This window comes from Lutra lutra, chromosome 11, assembly GCF_902655055.1.
Source record: "Lutra lutra chromosome 11, mLutLut1.2, whole genome shotgun sequence".
NCBI classification, from domain to species: Eukaryota; Metazoa; Chordata; class Mammalia; order Carnivora; family Mustelidae; genus Lutra; species Lutra lutra.
In genome coordinates, this window is record NC_062288.1 from 76296297 (window position 1) to 76315753 (window position 19457).

A 19457-nucleotide genomic window follows, 5' to 3' on the forward strand; every position below is an offset into this window, starting at 1 on the left:
AAAATAGGTACAGATTCCACAAGTCTATGCATTTTTTAAACTCATCAACTGTATACTTAAGTTGTATAAACTTTACCTCCTGGAAATATATCCTTAAAGAGCAGTAAACAATGGTGAATTCCAGATTTGTATATTTGCTTTTTATCATACTATGGATTAGCAATTCTGAAACTACTCTGTGTGTTCTAGGCTTGAGTAAATGAGTAAATAAATTGAAGAATACTGGGAGACACATTTCTCACTACTAGAGAAGTTAGCTTTAAATAGAGAAAGAACAAGAACATACTCTGGCTTTGGTTTAGAATCAGAGTTATCAATATCAGTATGAATTCATGGTTAATAACAGAGATACATAAAAATAAAATACAAATATATGTGTTTATAAAAATATATATGATTATGGGAAATATACATAATTTCCTACTCTAGATTTGTTTCTAAACACCATTTTCCATTAAAAAAGAGACTAATGGTCCTGGGAGTATAGCTAATTCCAGAGGTTGGGATAGGAAAAACACAAGATGAGCCTGGAAGAGAAGGTAAGGAAGTACTCAAAGGATGATGGAAATGTGTCAGAAGGAGTCAGCTTAAAAGGGCTCTCACTGGATCAGTCTGGGACAGTTTTGAGCAGTGATCTAGGAGCTGTGGACCTAATGAATCAGGTAGGGACACCCCCACTCCCAACTCAACCACATACTACTATAATTGTAAAGGAATGTTGTCTCCTATATATGTAGATTATGGAGTTCCAGTTTATTTTTTTATATTATTGTCCAATATGTATCTACTCACAACCATTTTCAAGTAGTGGCCGAATTTTCGGGGAATTCTGCATGAGCAGTATCACCAAACTCTTTTGCAAAAAGCACTGGATTGTGTGGAGGAGCTTAGGAGAACTAGGACAGCTTCATTGGTAGTGAGAAAGTGGGTGGGTGCTCCAAGAATAGCACCCAGACTGGAAGCCATGAATGAAGAAGAACCAAACAACTGTTTTTATAGAATGAAAGGGAAAACTATGTAGGTGGGAGCAGAGCTGCAATGTAAAGGCAATTAGTTTTAATTCAAAGTGGAAAGCAGAGAGGAAAGCAATTATGGTCAATTGCAAAATGAGAAAGCGGAGTGCATGTTTGTCACAACCACAAAATACTTCTGTGACATTTAACTATATTCCTCATTGCTCCCCCACATCATTCAATACTCAGTGCATCCTGTTCCCTTCTCCACCTGGCTACCTCTACCCAAATGCCCAACCCTGGTCAACAAATATCTAACGATGAGATGCATTAAAATATCTTCTTTAGGGGCGCCTGGGTGGCTCAGTGGGTTAAGCCGCTGCCTTCCGCTCAGGTCATGATCTCGGAGTCCTGGGATCGAGCCCCGCATGGGGCTCTCTGCTCAGCAGGGAGCCTGCTTCCTCCTCTCTCTTTGCCTGCCTCTCTGCCTGCTTGTGATCTCTTTGTCAAATAAATAAATAAAATCTTTAAAAAATATATATATCTTCTTTATCAGTCATGCTCCGCAGTTCTCATCTGACCCTTCCTCTTCATCGAGGGTTTCAAGAGAGGGAAGGCAAGACATGGATCAAATGAACTACCCTCTCTTCCCAATCTCTGCTCAGAGCCGCAGACCTCAGTCTCCAGTTCCCTCCTTAACAATGTTCCTGGGGAGTCAAAATGAATTATACAAGAAAGATTCATGAATGAGCTAAAAAAAAACACCATTTTTGTACAAGGTGTCCTAAATACTCTTTCAAAAAATATCACTTTAGCTGATTCTCTATCATGTTATTCTTGAATGTCTAGAAAGCAACTTAAATTGCATTTCTATGTTAGAAAGCATATATAATGATATATATTGATATAATGATATTATACAATGAAGAAGAGAGTTGAATACAAATGGCAGACCCAAGTACAATTATTCATCATAGGAAGAAAAGGCATATGAAATAAATTAGAACAAATAATTTGATTGCTCTTTTCCAACCCATTTGTCATTTCTTTGGTCGTCTAGCACCTGAAACTCCTTCCTATGTTAGGCGATTTCTCCACCTTATGATTCCCCCCCGTCGAAGCGAAACATGCCCAATAGCTGCTTTCCTATCTTCCCGATAGCTGGACAGAGGGTGTGGGGCCTAAGCCTGGCCAACCAAATGTACCTGCTCTTAGGCTTCAACTTGGAAATGAGTGATACAAAAAGCAGGGCCAGGGGAGGCACCACTCAAGACCCAGAGTGTCACGGTAGTCATGCTGTCTGGTGTCAGCAAGCTGCAGTACTCACCTCCCATCAGCAGAAGCCTTGCCCACTGCAGACTAGATCGATAGTGATCATTTGTCAGTGATGCTGACGGATTAAGACCTGCTCCCCTAGCTTTCCCAGCCATGCTGGGAGCCAACTCAAACACCTTCCTGCTTAACTCCATGAATACTGGCTGTACCAGCTCACAACTAAGAATCCTGCCTGGCACATCTAGTGCCTTTCAACTGACGCTCATTTTACTAAGCTGCCACCTAAAAGAAGCTATAGCTCATACATAGAATGGCTGTAAGTTTTTTCACTGGTTAAAAAAAAAAAAAATTGCTCCCCTCTGAATTTCCTAGTAATTATTTTGGCTTCTGACTTTTAAAGGCTCTGTTCAAATTTAAAGGTCTTTCCTATTTCAGGGCTGGAAATTATACTTTATAAGTATGAATACATGATTGAAAATAAATTAGAATAGAAATTCCATTAATATATGAGGCACATGATAAATAATAAAAACCCAAGTATCATTCCACCCTAGGTTACTGGCTCTAAACAGAAAGTAGATTACTGGAGGCAAAGGTCCGTATGATGATTACTCATTAGCTTATTCAAAGTGGCTTTACAGGCTTAGTCCATTTGCCAAATTGACTCTTGCCCAAATTTTCCTGGCACACAAATTACCAAACAGTTAACCCTCCTATTAGTAGTCTCAGCAGGAATCAATGCATGAATGAGCATAGAGCCTCGTCTCCCGCCTTGAAAGGCCAACAAGAGCAGTGCTCAGGCCAAATGTCTTCGAATTACCAAAGAGCTATGTCCAGTGTCAGATAATAAATACATGAATTGTAGATAATGGGACTTCTGCTTTCCCCGACTTCTGCTCTGGCAGTAATTTAAAGAACTGGACTCATTTAAAATAATGGATTTTTCGTCTTTCTGATTTTAGATTTCTAGAGCTTCAATTTATTCTATGTGCAAGAGAAGTGAAGATGTTTATTTAAAATATTTACTTTCAGGACTAAAGGTGACAGGTGACTTTGGTGTTTTTGCTCTTATCAGCTGATGTGATATTTTCTTTTTAAGGAAAGGTTCAGGATAAGACTACAAAATCTAACTTCTCACATGCTACAATCTACCAGAAGAGAATATTCTTTATGGACAAAGAGCAGCCCTGCTTATCAGAGCAACCTTTCACTGAGACTACACAGGCCAATGAATTTGGCCATAAAGGACTCCTGTATTCCCCTTATACGTGGGAGACAGATCACTGGCTCATTTTGTATAAGCCTCTCAGGACCCATAGGACAGAAACAATTTCCTTTCACTCCCAGCCAGGTTGGAAACGACCCAGTCATTCAGAAACAAACAGGATGTAAGTTGATTAAAAAAAAAAAAAAATCAGCTAGATAATAAAATCTTTGATTCAACTTGAAATGAGTTCCTTCCTTTTTCTCCTACAAGAGAAATGACAGATAAAATGCAAAACTGAAGTAAAATGTAGGAAAGCACGCATTTTTATACATTAAATGCAATCGCAAAGAAAAATTTTTTCCTGACTTTTGATAACACAGCATAAAAGCCAGCCGCATACTTTATTATGAAATAGAGCATCTGACACGTTAAGAACATAATTGAAACGTGTCTCATCCAAGAAATATAAATGAGCTTCGGTGACATCAGCTGAAACATACTGGTTCTTGCTTCTGCGGTTCCTGGGGGGATTTCTGAAAACCTCCAGGGACATCAGTGGTTGCTCTGCAGGGCTTTGTAAAAGGGTTTGCAAAGTCCAGAGTAAAACTGTTTGATTTTTACCCCATAACCATGGAAGGTCTTCTAGACTTCCGTGCTCTTTTACCCAGTGCTTTAGTTTTCTACCACGTGACATACTGAAGAAGAGGTTTGCTTTCATTCAACACCTATACCAGAACATGGGCACACACAGGTCAATGCAAGGATATAATTACAGGGGCAAAAACACACACAGTAAATGACAGTATCGTAAATATTTACAGTAATTCTGCATTCAGGTTCACCGTCAACCAGGTGTTACATGTGAACTCTAACAAGTTCTCTGGAAAGGACAAAAAGAAGAAACACTGAAATGTATGCTTGAGGAATGGTTGGAAGAACAGAGTACTTTTAATTCTAGTTATACTAGACATTATTAGCTTCTCTACTTCCTCATTCTCTTCTAATAAATGGAATCAGTAGTCTGGGCAGCCCATCAGAAGGACAAAAGTTGAACTTCTGTTTCCTTTTGGGTGATGGCAGTAAGTCAGTTTTTATCACTTAGGACTCTTGGAAGCATGTACTCAAGTACAATTAACAAATATGTGTGTGTTCTTGGGGGAGGTGAGAAAGAGCGAAGAGGTTGGTTTAAATGAAACACATGTGAGTAGGAGCCTAGAGGTCTGCAGCACACACAGTCCTCAGACCCCAGAGACGAGTTTGAGACTAACCAGGACTTCAAGATGACACGTTGTAAGACTACACCTACCACAGAAATTTCATTCTATTCTCCTCATGCTAATTTCATTGTCCAAAGACATAATTTACAGAAGTAATTTCTAGTTGCAAAGAAATAGTTGCTGGGGACGTCCCCATCTGATCAGCGTCCTGGTTGCAGTACTGGATCACAGGCCTGGCAGTAGAGTATGTCTTACGGCACTAGAAAAGGGAAGCCCCCCTCCCCATCGCCGCCCCCAAAAAAGCGTATTTTAAAGAAGCATCAAAGTAACCTTTATAGGAAACATAAACTCTTTGTTATACGCATTTTAGAGCTTAGTGTTATTTTTGAATTATATTTGGAAAGGGCCACCAGGATCGGTCAGCATTTTGCCTTTTGAGACACTTATCCCATTTAAGAACACACAAGCCTAGAAATGGCGTCTTCATCCTACACTGTGATATAGGAAAAATGACTGAAAGTCTCAATACCTTCTTTTGTCTGCTTTCAGCAGCAGCCAGCTGAGTGGACATTCTTTCTTGCATCTTCCTGCAGTGGGCCATGACTGCTTCAAGGATGGAGAGGGGGTTGGTACAAACTGGCTTCTTCTCTTTATCACCAGCACCTGCCTCATAGTCTCTCTGCAGTGCCAAGAAGGGGTCATTCAAATTAAATCTCCCATACCGTTCCTGGATAAATACCTCCTTCCTGCGAGCCTAGAACAAAATCAGAGGAATGTATTGAAGAAAGAAATAAAAATATACAGAAAAATATTTATAAGAAGGTTTTGTGATTACTTTTCCAAATGATATTCACAACTGTTTTGAGTAATGGCTTACGTATGATGTCAGGCGTTGAGTGAGGAGCGAAGGGAATGTGACCCCAATCCCTGACTAGCCTGGCATGCCATTCAGCCTACTTTCAAATTTTCTTCCTTAAAGAATGTCTTTTAAATTACAAATGATGCAAATACAGTTTTTTCCCATGATGCTCCCTCCTTCAACGATCTGTGTTTTAGGTACAGTCTCTTTCAGTTTAAAAAAAAATCAGAAATACCAACTATTAAAATATCTTCTAGTGAAAGTTCAAAAATAAAATTATCTCTATCTTGATAGAACTTCTTTTTCACCTAATACTTATCAAGCTAAATCACAAAATATAAACCTCCTACAAGTTTTGTTGAGCCACAAAGAATTGATAAGGGTATTTGCTAAATAATAAAATACCTGATGACATTTTTATGTCAAAAAGTCACAACATTCATATTTTGTGAAGTTGGACTAAACTACCAAAAAACCTCCAGAAAATTTAAGAAGATGCAAATATCTCATTGTTGAAGGGCATGAAAATAGAGTTCACAGAGTCCCAGAAAAGAATGTAACCTCATTTCATTCTCAGTGTCAGTCCCTCAGCGTCAAAGTTAATTTCACATCCACATGTCACTAAATGTAATTTTCTATAATTAGCCTACAACAGTCTTTGCATAAAATGGAAAATAGTAGAAATATATTGAAGCTAGCAACATTTTCAGAACTCAGGTCATGTGGACTAGCCACTAGAAAATAATTATTCTATGTCGCTGCCAGTGGAAAAACTAAATTACTTTACAATGAATCAAGCTAATTGTCCAAAATGTTAAATGTGTTTTCTGAAGAAATATTACATAAACTTCCTCACTTTAAAAGTAGCTGCATTGAACAACTAGACTTTTCCATTTTTAGACCACTGTGAGCAAGCCAACAACTAGATAAACACAAGTGCAAATGACAAATGGGCAAACCTAACTATTTTTTCCTATTACCAAGTTAGATGAAGAAATACAGTTTACAAAAAGCCCAATTTCACCATGAAAATTAAGCTAGGATCATCTCAGAGGATCATTTTAAACTTAAAAGTCAACATGATTTATGAATCAAAAGGCATTTTATAGTTCTGGATTCTTCAAGTTCAATTAAGTAATCAATACACTGAGTAAGCATCACTTTCAAGATGCAATTTCAAAAGCAAGTACATTTTGCCTTCCTTCACTTCTCTCTTCATTTTTATTGAATGTAATAATTCATCCCCCACCCCTGGATGAAAACCTGAGATACCCCTATGGTTTTTTTTTTTTTTCCTCTTACTTTTCTCTAAATACAAGTCCTATAGTCATTTTAAGACATAAACCTGTCTCAATTTGATTAGAATATCCAACCTGAGTGTAGGACAGCTTCCTTTCCCCAGCAAAGATCTGTGGCAGGGTAACACATACCACTGGGAAAGGAGGGTTTACGAAAACACCTCTCCCTTTACACAAATCTTCTCCCCCTCTTTCTAAGTGGTTTCCATTCTCTCTGGGTTAGAAGGGCCTGGATGAGGGAAGCAGGACAATTCTACCAAACTGGTTCAGTTGGAAGACTATCCTTACCAACTGAGTGTGGTGAATATTTAAAGCCTACTGCTTCCCTATGAAGTGCCTGGTGACTTTAAAGGGCCACCAACGGGGCACCTGGGTGGCTCAGTTGGTTAAAGCCTCTGCCATCAGCTGAGGTCATGATCCCAGGGTCCTGGGATCAAGCCCCACATCGGGCTCTAGCCCCACATCGGGCTCTCTGCTCAGCAGGGAGCCTGCTTCTCTGCCTGCCTCTCTGCCTACCTGTGATCTCTGTCAAATAAATAAATAAAATCTTTTAAAAAATAAATAAATAAATAAAGAGCCACCAACCCCTTGTCCCACTGCTGGGGTCTCTTCATCTATAGTTTCCCTCAATGCAGACCATAAATTTAGGATTACATAACCTGCAGGACCTGGTGCAAAATGAGAACATAGAGCCCTTTGTTCAAAAATTTAAAATTTCAAGATGGTGACAGCATACCATTTAATCAAGCAGGGGAGGTTCCTAAGTGCATGACCCTCTGCCAATGCACAGGTTGCACACCCATGAAGCTAGCCTTGCATCACTCCTTACACAGCATCTAGAACCTGATTTTTGTCAGAAGAGGTTCCACATTCTCTAGACTTCTCTACTGAACAGCACCTGAATCAATCTTATTCTCATCTTTTGGTGCTTATGGCCCAAGGTAGTGTATTGGAAACGCTCAAGAAACTTCATCTGAACATAATTCTGGGAATGCAAGACGACAGGACACCCAGTTTGCAATCTCTATTATGGGAAGAGTCCAGTCACTCTGGGCCTGGCAGGACTGTCTTCTCCTAAACCTTTGCTCTGAGCTCCTTTAAAGTAGGGGCACTTTTACTCAGCTGACATCCTGCCAACCCATCAAACACACAATGGGTGTGTAATGTATTCTTGCTGCACAGATAAATGTAGCATCCAGTGGCTTTAGGAAAATATAATTTTAACTCAGAGCCTCCTAAGGAAAGAGCTCGGGCCATTTTCTCCATTACAGGAAGTTAGGTTTCCTCACAAAGGGACCAACCTTAACAGGAAACTGGGGAAGAAGTTAGACCAATGTCAGACTCCTCTATGCAGAGCTCATTCCTGAGAAAAGGATGACCAAGTATTAGTTTACCCACTATCTGAGTCAGAACTAGGGGATCCCAGGAAGGACTCAATTAACTCTCTAAACTAAAACCAGGCAAGAGCATTTTCAGGAAAACCACAGGGGTAGCAGATGATTTTCCATGATTCATGATTTTTTACACTACTCACACCCCAAACCTAGATTGTATATCATAGAGGCACTCTGCTAACCAGAGTTCTCAGAATACCTTTCCTAAGAAACCTCAGTCACTTTTCTGTGTAAAGGCCTTCAACATTCTCATAGTTATTAAGTGCTCTCTCCCCCCCATACCTTTGTCCATGTGATGCTGGCAGGCCAGGACACCCTCCCATCCTTCGCCTGTATAACTTCCCACTGACCACTAACCCTCATTGCCATCTCCTCCTCTTTTGCTCATCCCACAAGATTCAGAGTTTAGCTTAATTTGGATTTAGGCAAGCATTTATAACAACACATGCCCAAGCCAATAGACATCCCTTAATTTTACCTACTTTTCAACTAACTATTATTGTTTATTCTTTTAACATCCTTGAAAAAATGTTTACCTTTCTTAGGACATCTTACTTTATAACAAGAATATCTGATTCTTAATATACTATATTACTTTTGCCAAGGGCAGATCAACAACACATACAAGTTTTAATATTTAAGGAAATCGCCTAACAAAAAATGACTTGATGTTTATCATACTGGGTTTGAAGGGGCCTTTCCCTTAAAAAAGGAAGAGCTGAATGTGCAGATAACTTCTTGGTTTATGCATCAGAATTACTTGAGAATAAAATGCATTTCAGGGAAATGAGTCATTTTAAAGACACGGATTATAATTATGAAAACAAACTTAAAGGAACCCTTAAGGCTAGCTACATTGATAGAAATGTAATTTCAATCAGAATCTGAAGTTTTATAAGATCTATAAAGATCTTTTATAAGATCTTTCTCTATTGAGAAAGAAATAAAAACATGCTATTACTAAGAGAGGTTTTGACAAATACAGACTTCCTACTTGGGGCTTTAATTGTTCAACCAGATCAACTTAAGTGTGTTGGACCTAATTAGTAACAATAAAAAGAAAAATATTGGGTGTCTGGCTCAGTTGGTTAAGCGACTGCCTTCAATAGGGTCATGGTCCTGGAGTCCCGGGATCGAGTCCCGTGTCGGGCTGCAAGCTCCATGGGGAATCTGCTTCTCCCTCTGACCTTCTCCACTTTCATGCTCTCTCTCGCAAATAAAGAAAATCTTAAAAAAAAAAGAAAAGAAAAATACTTAAATGTTCAACTTTTCCTAGAGTATGTAATTTTCTTAGAAAAAATCTAATACTTACATTGTGGGTCAAAATTAAAACATACCACCAATTAATTTTAACACACATTTTATTTTTCTTTATTTTTTTATTAACGTATAATGCATTATTTGCCCCAGGGGTACAGGTCTGTGAATTATCAGGCTTACATACTTCATAGCACTCACCACAGCACATATCCAATTTCCGTAACCAACCACCCTCAGTTTGTTTCATGAGATTAAGAGTCTCTTATGGTTTGTCCCCCTCCCAATCCCATCTTGTTTCATTTTTTCCCTCCCTAGCCCCCACAACCCCCAGCCCTACCTCTCAAATTCCTCATATCAGCAAGAGCATATGATAACTGTCTTTCTCTGACTGACTTATTTCACTTAGCATAATACACTCTAGTTCCACCCATGTCGTTGCAAATGGCAAGATTTCATTTCTTTTGATGGCTACACAGTATTCCATTATATATATAATGGAATAGATAATAAAATAGAATAATAGAAGTGATATATATATATATATATACACATATATATATATCAATATATCACTTCTTCTTTATCCATTCATCCATTGATGGACATCTTGGTTTCTTTCCATAGTTTGGCTATTGTGGACATTGCTGCTATAAACATTCGGGTGCACTTTCCCCTTCGGATCACTACATTTCTATCTTTTGGGTAAATACCCAGTAGTGCGATTGCTGGGTTGTAGGGTAGCTCTATTTTCAACTTGAGGAACTTCCATGCTGTTTTCCAGAGTGGCTGCACCAGCCTGTATTCCTATCAAGGTTTCCCTAGGAGGGTTTCCCTTTCTCCGCATCCTCACCAACCTCTGTCGTTTCTTGACTTGTTAATTTTAGCCATTTTGACTGGTATCAGGTGGTATCTCACTCTAGTTTTAATTTGTATTTCCCTGATGCCGAGTGATGTTGAGCACTTTTTCTTGTGTCTATTGGCCATTTGGATGTCTTCTTTGCCGAAATGTCTGTTCTTGTCTTCTGCCCATTTCTTGATTGGATTATTTGTTCTTTTTTTTTTTTAAATTTTATTTTTTTATTTTTTTTTTTTAAGAATTTATTTATTTGACAGAGAGAGATCACAAGTAGGCAGAGAGGGAGGCAGAGAGCGAGAGAGAGGGAAGCAGGCTCCCTGCTGAACAGAGAGCCCGATGCGGGGCTCGATCCCAGGACCTGAGATCATGACCTGAGCCAAAGGCAGAGGCTTAACCCACTGAGCCACCCAGGCGCCCCATTTTTTTTTTTAAAGATTTTATTTATTTATTTGACAGACAGAGATCACAAGTAGGCAGAGAGAGAGAGAGAGGAGGAGGAGGAGGCAGGCTTCCCACTGAGCAGAGAGCCCGATGCGGGGCTCGATCCCAGGATCCTGGGATCATGACCTGAGCCGAAGGCAGAGGCTTTAATCCACTGAGCCACCCAGGCGCCCCTGGATTATTTGTTCTTTGGGTGTTGAGTTTAATAAGATCTTTATAGATTTTTGGATACTAGCCCTTTATCTGATATGTCATTTGCCAATGTCTTTTCCCATTCTGTCAGTTGTCTTTTGGTTTTGTTGACTGTTTCCTTTGCTGTGCAAAAGCTTTTGATCTTGATGAAGTCCCACTAGTTCATTTTTGCCCTTGCTTCCCTTGCCTTTGGGATGTTTCTAGGAAGAAGCTGCTGGGACTGAGGTCTAAGAAGTTGCTGCCTATGTTCTCCTCAAGGATTCTGATGGATTCCTGTCTCACACTGAGGTCTTTCATCCATTTTGAGTCTATTTTTGAGTTTAACACACATTTTAAAACTTATAGCTAAAATTATTTTAACTTATGAAAAGCCAAAATGATTCTGTAATATTTTAAAAAATGATACTAATAAAAGACAACTTTTAGTGAGATCTTACTATTATTATAGGTGTTTTATATTCATTTTCTCCTAAAAATAAGTCCAAGAGATAGCAATTATTTTAATTCATAATTTAGAGACAAGCATACTGAGGCTTAGAAAGATTAACTTACTCTCAAGGTCACTTCAACTGGAGCTAGTATTCAACCCAGCCAGTCTTACTCCAAAGCCCACACTGTTGAGTACTACAAGATTATTATGGGGGCACCTGGGTGGCTCAGTCTATTGGGCATCTGCCTTCAGCTATGGTCATGCTCCCAGAGTCCTGGGATAAAGCCCCTCACACTGGGCTCCCTGCTCCCCACTCCCTCTGCACCTGCCCCCCACCCTATGCTCTCTCTCTGGCTCTGCTCTAAAATCTCTAAAAAAAAAAATAAAAAATTCAAATAAAAGATCATTATGACTAGAGTATTTTTGGAACACTAAAAAAGGTTCAAAAATAAGTCATATTTACAACACTATTCAAACCAGTACAAAGAAATGAAGTTTAAAAGACACATATACGCCTTCATATTTCAAGAAGTTAAGAGTATTCTCAATGCTCTATATTTACTTTCATTGTTACTGACCATATGGTTAATAAGATTTAATAAAACTTAAGGGTTTTGTTCTTTTCCTAAGATTCTTCAGAGAGGGGCACCTGGGTGGCTCAGTCATTAAGCATCTGCCTTTGCCTCGGGTCATGTGTCGGGGTCCTGGGATCGAGCCCCACATGGGGCTCCCTGCTCAGTGGGGGCCTGCATCTCCCTCTCCCTCTGTCTGCCTATCTACTTGTGATCTCTCTGTCAAATAAATAAATAAAATCTTAAAAAAAAATTCTTCAGAGGGTATCATTTAAATGTAAAAAAAGAATTCAACAGGAAAAAATGGTTTACTCATTAACTGAAAGTATCTTTAAAGCATTAATACTGATCTATAACTCCAAGACTAAGAAATTCTGTCCTCAGCTCTACCCTACTCTGCCACTGTCTTGGGTGCCAATGACATAAAACCACAAGGGATGGCTGAAGTCATGAGCCCAATCTGACGAGATGGACTTTCTCAGGAATAAATAAAAGTCAGTTCTTGAGTATAAACACAGAAGCAAGTACGAAAAACCTAGGCTTGAAGTCAACACTATTTTCAAGGCATGAACAGTGAAATGGAAACGGTCCTCCCCCACACCTTAAACCAGAAACTATATTCCAGGGTGCATTAATTAATAGAAAAAAGATATCAGAACTAGACAATTCCTGGACTACTGGGCTCACTTCTGGGTGAAATATTTAAATAGTGATCAATAGGAAAAGAGCCTGAGGACAGAACTGAGGGGTTTTTTTGGGTTTTTTTTTTTTTTTTTGAGACTTTATTTATTTATTTAACAGGGAGATAGAGAGAGAGCACAAGTAAGCAGAGTGGCAGGCAGTGGGAGAGAGAGAAGCAGGATTCCTGCTGAGCAGAGAGCCCGACGTGGGACTCTATCCCAAGACCCTGGAATCATGACCTGAGCCGAAGGCAGCCACTTAGCCAAATGAGCCATCCAGGTGCCCAAAGAACCGAATTTTTAAGAGCAGAAGGAAACAGGGGAGCTAAAAAGACATACAGAGGCATGACTGCATTCTTTCAGTATCTGAAGGTATCTGGGGTTTAAAAAGGTATTGGACTATTTACATGACTCCCAAACAACTGAATTAGAGCCATAATCATAAAAAACTTTCAAGGGCAAAAGCTGTTCTAGAAATAAAATAAGCTGCAATGGACTGGAGTGAAGTCTCTGTGTCTGACTGTATTGCAAACAGAGGCTGAAAAAACATGTGGCCGACAGGGCTCTTAAAAATCAGTAAGGTCCCTGGGTTCTAAACTGTTACAGTCCTCTGAAATCATAAAAAAACTATTATTTAAAATCAATACGGATGGAAAAAAGATTTTTCTGAACAGTCAACATAAAAATTTACCTATCTAGCTCTAAAGTTCTGTCTTAGCGGAAAAGAGTTCAAACAGACCACGATTAGGCAAACAACCCTCCCCCCAAAACGTAAGAGCTCTTCTAAGAAGAAAGAAGGAAAAAAATCCTACTTGTAAGTAAAAGAGAAGGGAAAACTAGAGATAAGCCATTGTCCTCAGAGATCATTCTCACTCTAAGAGGGGTAGAATAATCTAGGATCCAGTTTACACATTTATACAACACACGTGTCCACACATGCATGCGCGCACACACCCACACACACGAGGAGGGGGAACATGGACAACAGAGGGTACAAAAGCAATGTAAAAATTACATAGTCTTTTGGAGCACAGTCACTGCCCTTCAATGGTTGCAAAATCTTAGAAATTCACTAGCCAGGAACAACAGAGAACTTGGAATATGAATTAAATGCCAAAAAGTCTGAAAAGTTCATTTCAGTGAATACATTTCAGACACCATATGTGGCAAGACATACACAGCAAAGAAATGAAGGGCTGTCATGGCATCCCATGATCTGCCTGCCATACTGGCTGGAATAGTCAACCAGAGAAGAGGCACATTTTCCCTGCTTTTTCTTCCCGCCTCCCCCCGCTTCCCCAACCTTCTGCCACCTACAATGTCATAGTTGCTAAGGAACATGATCACCTGGATGTATGGAAACTGTCATGCCAGGAATATACATAATGCATATTATGAATCATATATCAAGATAGAATTATTGGTTCTTAAGGCTAAAATTGAGATGTTGCACTTCAATAGACCATTAATTTTCTCTCAAAAATGTAGACCATTATAACAAAATCCATGAAATGGCTTGGCTTCACTGAAATCGGAGCCAGAAGTAATCTATTACCAAACCCTTTATTTTGACCTCATATGCCTCTTAGAGCCTTGCACAAATCCATCTCAGCCAGATATGTGGGCCACGCACATCTGTAAAAATAGGATTACCTTTATTCCCTAACTAGGTCAAGAATGGCACACAGGGCTGCACTGTTCTGTCCTCTTGCTCAGAGTACACATGATTAAGTTATCAGCACACATGAAGCTGAATCCAGGAAAAGCCTCACAATTTGTCCTAATTCATCTCTGCAGGCAGCCACCAACCATCAATCAGAACTGGATCCCCATCAACTTACCTGCCAGTGTGGCTCTAGGCATTTAATTGCTGTGATCAGCTGTATCTTTATCAATACCAGACAGTTAAAACAATGACTTTTACACCTCTGTAACTTAAAGAACAACTAAGCGTGTACCCCACACATACCAGTTAGTTATTTAAGGTTAACAGAAGTAATGGTTTTCTATTACTAGGATTAGTCATGCCTATGACTAAATGAACTTTTCTTTTTTTTTTTTTTTTTAAGATTTTATTTATTTATTTGACAGAGAGAGATCACAAGTAGGCAGAGAGGCAAGCAGAGAGAGAGAGGAGGAAGCAGGCTCCCTGCTAAGCAGAGAGCCCGATGCGGGGCTTGATCCCAGGACCCTGAGATCATGACCTGAGCCGAAGGCAGAGGCTTTAACCCACTGAGCCACCCAGGCGCCCCTAAATGAACTTTTCATATAAAAAAACAAGTTTTAAGTTTCATGAGAAAGGCACTATTATTTCAACAGTAATAAAAAACTAAGTGTATTTATTCAAATCTATAAATATATTTGAACTATTTTATATTTTTATTTAAAATAATGCATGTTCACTAAACAATGCGGGAAAATACTGTTAGAAGGGGGAAAAACTACCATCCATAATTCAATCACTGAAAGGCAGTCATCATTAAATTTGCCTCGTACTCTATATTTTTTTAAACAATGTACTAAAATAATATTTTCATCAAGGACTTAAGGGAATACGTTTAAGTAGCCTTCCCACTTAATTTGCTATTTCCTGGGATGCCTGGGTGGCTCAGTTGGTTAAGCCACTGCCTTCGGCTCGGATCATGATCCCAGGGTCCTGGGATCAAGTCCACATCAGGCTCCTTGCTCAGTGGGGAGACTGCTTCTCCGCCTCTGCCTGCCGCTCGGCCTGCTTGTGCTCTAACAAATAAATACGTAAATAAATCTTTAAAAAAATTTTTTTGCTATTTCCCACTTCAATAATCTATTATCTATATTTTTTGAAAAGGTTTGTGTATATTAACAGTATTTTTTTTTTTTAATATTTAATAGCATTTACCAGTGAAATCATCCAGGCCTGGAGTTTTCCTTTGGGGAAGATTTTTCCTAATGAGTTTTTTAAATAGATATGAAGCTGTTTGGGTTTTTTCTTTCTCACAGCAATTTTGCAAGTTGTATTATCAAAATATTTGTCTACTTCATGTAGGATGTTCAAGTTGTTCATAATATTCACGTAATAGCTCTATGATGTCTATAGGATCTGTAGTGATAATCCCTTTTTTCCTTCCCAATATGGTTATTTGTCTACTCTTGTGTTCTTGCTCATTTTAACTAAGAATGTGTCCATTTTCTCTTAAGCCCACCCCCCCCCCTTTCTTTAAAGTAAGCTCCATGCCCAACATGCAGCTTGAACTCACAACCCTGAGATCAAGAGTCCCATACTCTAGGGGCGCCTAGGTGCTCAGTCGTTGGGCATCTGCCGACGGATCAGGTCATGATCCCAGGGTCCTTGGATCGAGCCCCATGTCAGGCTGCTCAGCAGGAAAAAGCCTGCTTCTCCCGCTCCCCTGCTTGTATTCCCTCTCTTGCTGTCCCTCTCCATCAAGCATTTAAAGCAGTAAATTTTCCTCTAAGTACTGTTTGAGCTGTATCTCAAATACTTTGATGTATTTTTGCTGTCATTCACTTCAAATTATCGTGATTTCGTTGTGATTTTGTCTTTGACACATGAATTACTTTTTTTTTTTTTTTCAGAAGCTTCCAGATATTTGGAATTTTCCTAAATAGCTTATCCTTATTGGTTTCTCATTTAACTCTGTTGAGGTTACTGAATATAATCTACGAATGTCAATTAAGGTGTTCATAGTGTTATTCATATTTTCTACGTTTTTACTGTTTTTTCTCCCCTAACAACTACTAGTTCTATCAACTACTGAAAGAGGTATTTAAATCTATAATTATGAAATTGTTTTTTCCCCTTTAAATCTGTTTTTGCGTCTCGTATTTTGAGGCTCTGTTACTAGTCATATAAACATTTATGTCTTCGTGAGGAACTGTCCCTTTTGTCATTATGAACTGTATCATCCCTACAATACTGGGTCTGTTTTTGAACCTTCTATTGTTTCCTTTATCTTTCCATTCAGAATTTGCCAGTACAAATGTTTTAATTTGTATTATTAAATCCTACCAACCAGTAGGACAAGTTTCCTTCACAATATCAGTTTCTAAAACTTTGTTATGCTACCAGCTTATTCTTCCAGACGAAATTCAGAAATTGATAAACCTAAAAAAAATATAATTTTGATTGGTATCATGTATAAATTAGACATACATTTGAAAAGAGGACTTTTTCATAAAATCAAGTCTTCCTGCTGAAAAGTAATCTTGTCTCTTCATTTATTAAAATTTGCTGTTGTATCCTACAAAAATTGTCTATTTTTAAATCAATTAGCATAAATTTGAGAAAAAGGAAATTCTTTTCCATATTTTTGGCAATATCTGCACTTTCCTAATTATCTCTGTACATATTTTATCTTGATTAAACTTCTGGAACAGGACTTCTCAATCTAGGCTGCTCGTCAGAACCATGTGTAACTGTGAACACTCAGCTTTGGGACAACGTTCAATGAGGAGTCTACCAAGACTCCCCTAAGTACTTCAACGCCCCAACCAAGGATAAGGAGGACCAATTTCTTCTTTCCTATTACAATTTTATACCATTATTTCCATGCTTGACGCTTTACGCTTATTTCCAATTAGGTAAATCTTTAGGGCATTTATTTTTCAAAGCAGCTTTTGGATGAGTATATTTTATTTCTCTGCCAAACGAGAATTTTCATTTCCTTCTTACGTGAACACCACCATGTCTGAGTGAAAAAGTGATTTGGTGGTAATCCTTAACACTGGATAGGGTTCCATCACCTCCCGTGTTCAATAGTGCACAGGAGCAAGTCCGAGGCCAGGTCGATTTTTCTTCCTTCAAGGGAAAACTTCTACTTTTCTGCCTAATTAAATCAATTCCTTCTCCAACGCTTAAGGCTGGCATTTTTCCTGCCCTACAGCCTTTTTGACCTAAAGATTCTGCTATATCTTCTTTACAGCATCCATTCTATTTGTTCTGATCTTTTTGAGGAACATCAGACTTTTTCTCCACTCCCTGTCTTCCACATACATGTGTCTTTGTTTCTGCTTTATCACTGTAATCTTTTCTTCTGGGCTCTGAGAGAACCTCTTAAATTTGTTATGGATTCAATTTTTTAGAACACTGATTTTTCACCATTGCTTCTAATACATGCTTTAACTCTCTTAGTACCTTTTAAATCCTGACAAGTATATCAGGTTGGTATCATCATCCTCACTTTACAGACGAGAAACCCAAAAGGGCTATGACCCAGGTGGAGGGCTAGAAGCAGGGGAGCCAGGACCCAGGCCAGAAATCTGCCTCCCACATCTGTGCTTTCTGTTCCCCGGCTCTGCTGCCAGTTCACTCTTCATCATAGTCTGGGCTCATCCACCATTCAGCCTCACTCCAAAGTCTATGTTTCCTTGAATTTTAAGACACAAAGCAGATGGTGTCTAAAAATCACTTTCTAAAATTTACTTGTTTCTCATAATAATTTTGTCAGATGTAGGTCGTTCCTTTGCATGTTAAGTGTTAGGTTATCTTCCCTTTTCTTTGCTACAAAATCTTTCACAAACCGTGTGTGTTTTTTTTTTTTTTTCCCTTCTTTTTTCTGTTTACTCCATCTTTGGACCAGGAGGAGTCAACCCAGTGCTGGTGTTTATCCACAAGCAGGGCAGGTAGATTCTCCGAGTATCTTTAGTCTCCAGCTGGGTGCCATTAAAATGCTTCTCTAATATGGGGAGCGAGTGAGCAGACTGATGCCAATTTACGTGGCAGAGCTCCTTTCGGCTCAGAGGGGAGAAGACGTAATCAGAGCCACAGCCCCTAGGAGAGAAACAGGCTCTCCTGTTGGGTTTTTCCCTGCTGCCTTGCGTGTCAAGGACAAAGAGACTCTCCAGCTACATGTGGCCACTGGGGACAGGAGCATGTGTCTATGCAATCCCCTGGGCCGGCAGATGATCAGGGAGTGGCCCTGCTGTCCAGATACCTTTCTGGTAGTTGCAACAACACTGCTTTCTAGTGCATCTCCTTCACATACACAAAATATGTTTCAAGCAGCGACTCCCTACCTATCCCACAGTCTGCCCTTGTCTCTCCAAATCCAGGAAGGTACCCTTTGGCTGGCTCTTTCCAAGTTACAGTTCTGCCTCCTGAGAGAGCATCACAGGGTTCCAGGAAGTGAGTCGATGCTCATTTATGCCTCAGTCTGGTCATACAGACATTGCCTCTAGCAGGTATACCTTCATGTTTTAGGACATGGGTAATACAGTAATGGAGAGGATGTGCTCAGAGATCACACAAAACAGGTCTGATGTATTCTGCTACTTCTATGTTACGTACACTTGGTCTGGTTACTTTACTCCCCTGGGGCTTCGCCAGTAATGAAAGGATAACAGAGAACTCAATCCAGGGTTTTGTTGTTGTTGTTTGGAAGTATTAATGAAATAATGCATGTAGGGCACTTAGCTGGGTACCTAAAAAACAGTAAACATCTAACAATTAGTAGCTATCATTTTAATAGTGATGACATAATTATCTCTTTCTCGTTTTTGCCTGCTTTTAGATCACTTAGGCTATCTCATTAGAGAAATGGGAATTTGGGAGTCAGATGCCAACGTGCCCAAGTTTCCACTCTAGAATGCTTGGCAGCTGGGTGATTGTTTCCACAGCTTGACAACTACTGCATCTCTTCTATCACATCACACTCCTTCAGGAAAAAGACCTGGGCTCCTAACCGTCCATGAATCTAGAGCCCCCTTCGTGCATGTGGAAGGCCAAGCAGTGAGGGCATACTCAGGAGATATAGCCCATGAGATAAAAGAGAATCAACATGCTCCTGGATGGAAATGAACTCATCATTATCCAGCCTGTACAGAAACA

The 19457-nt window shown here is 39.4% G+C and overlaps 1 protein-coding gene across 4 annotated transcripts in view; it reads right to left on the reverse strand.

The window, feature by feature from the left end:
• Nucleotides 1-19457, reverse strand: part of CTTNBP2 (cortactin binding protein 2) — a 151415-nt gene that overhangs the window by 81403 nt on the left and 50555 nt on the right. For 3 of the 4 annotated variants that reach the window (XM_047695138.1, XM_047695136.1, XM_047695137.1), the window contains exon 3: nt 5182-5406. In XM_047695138.1, coding sequence (XP_047551094.1) covers nt 5182-5406 — 225 coding nt within the window. Of the gene's footprint in view, nt 1-5181; nt 5407-19457 lie in introns of those variants that run through there. The other variant, XM_047695140.1, reaches the window with a different exon arrangement.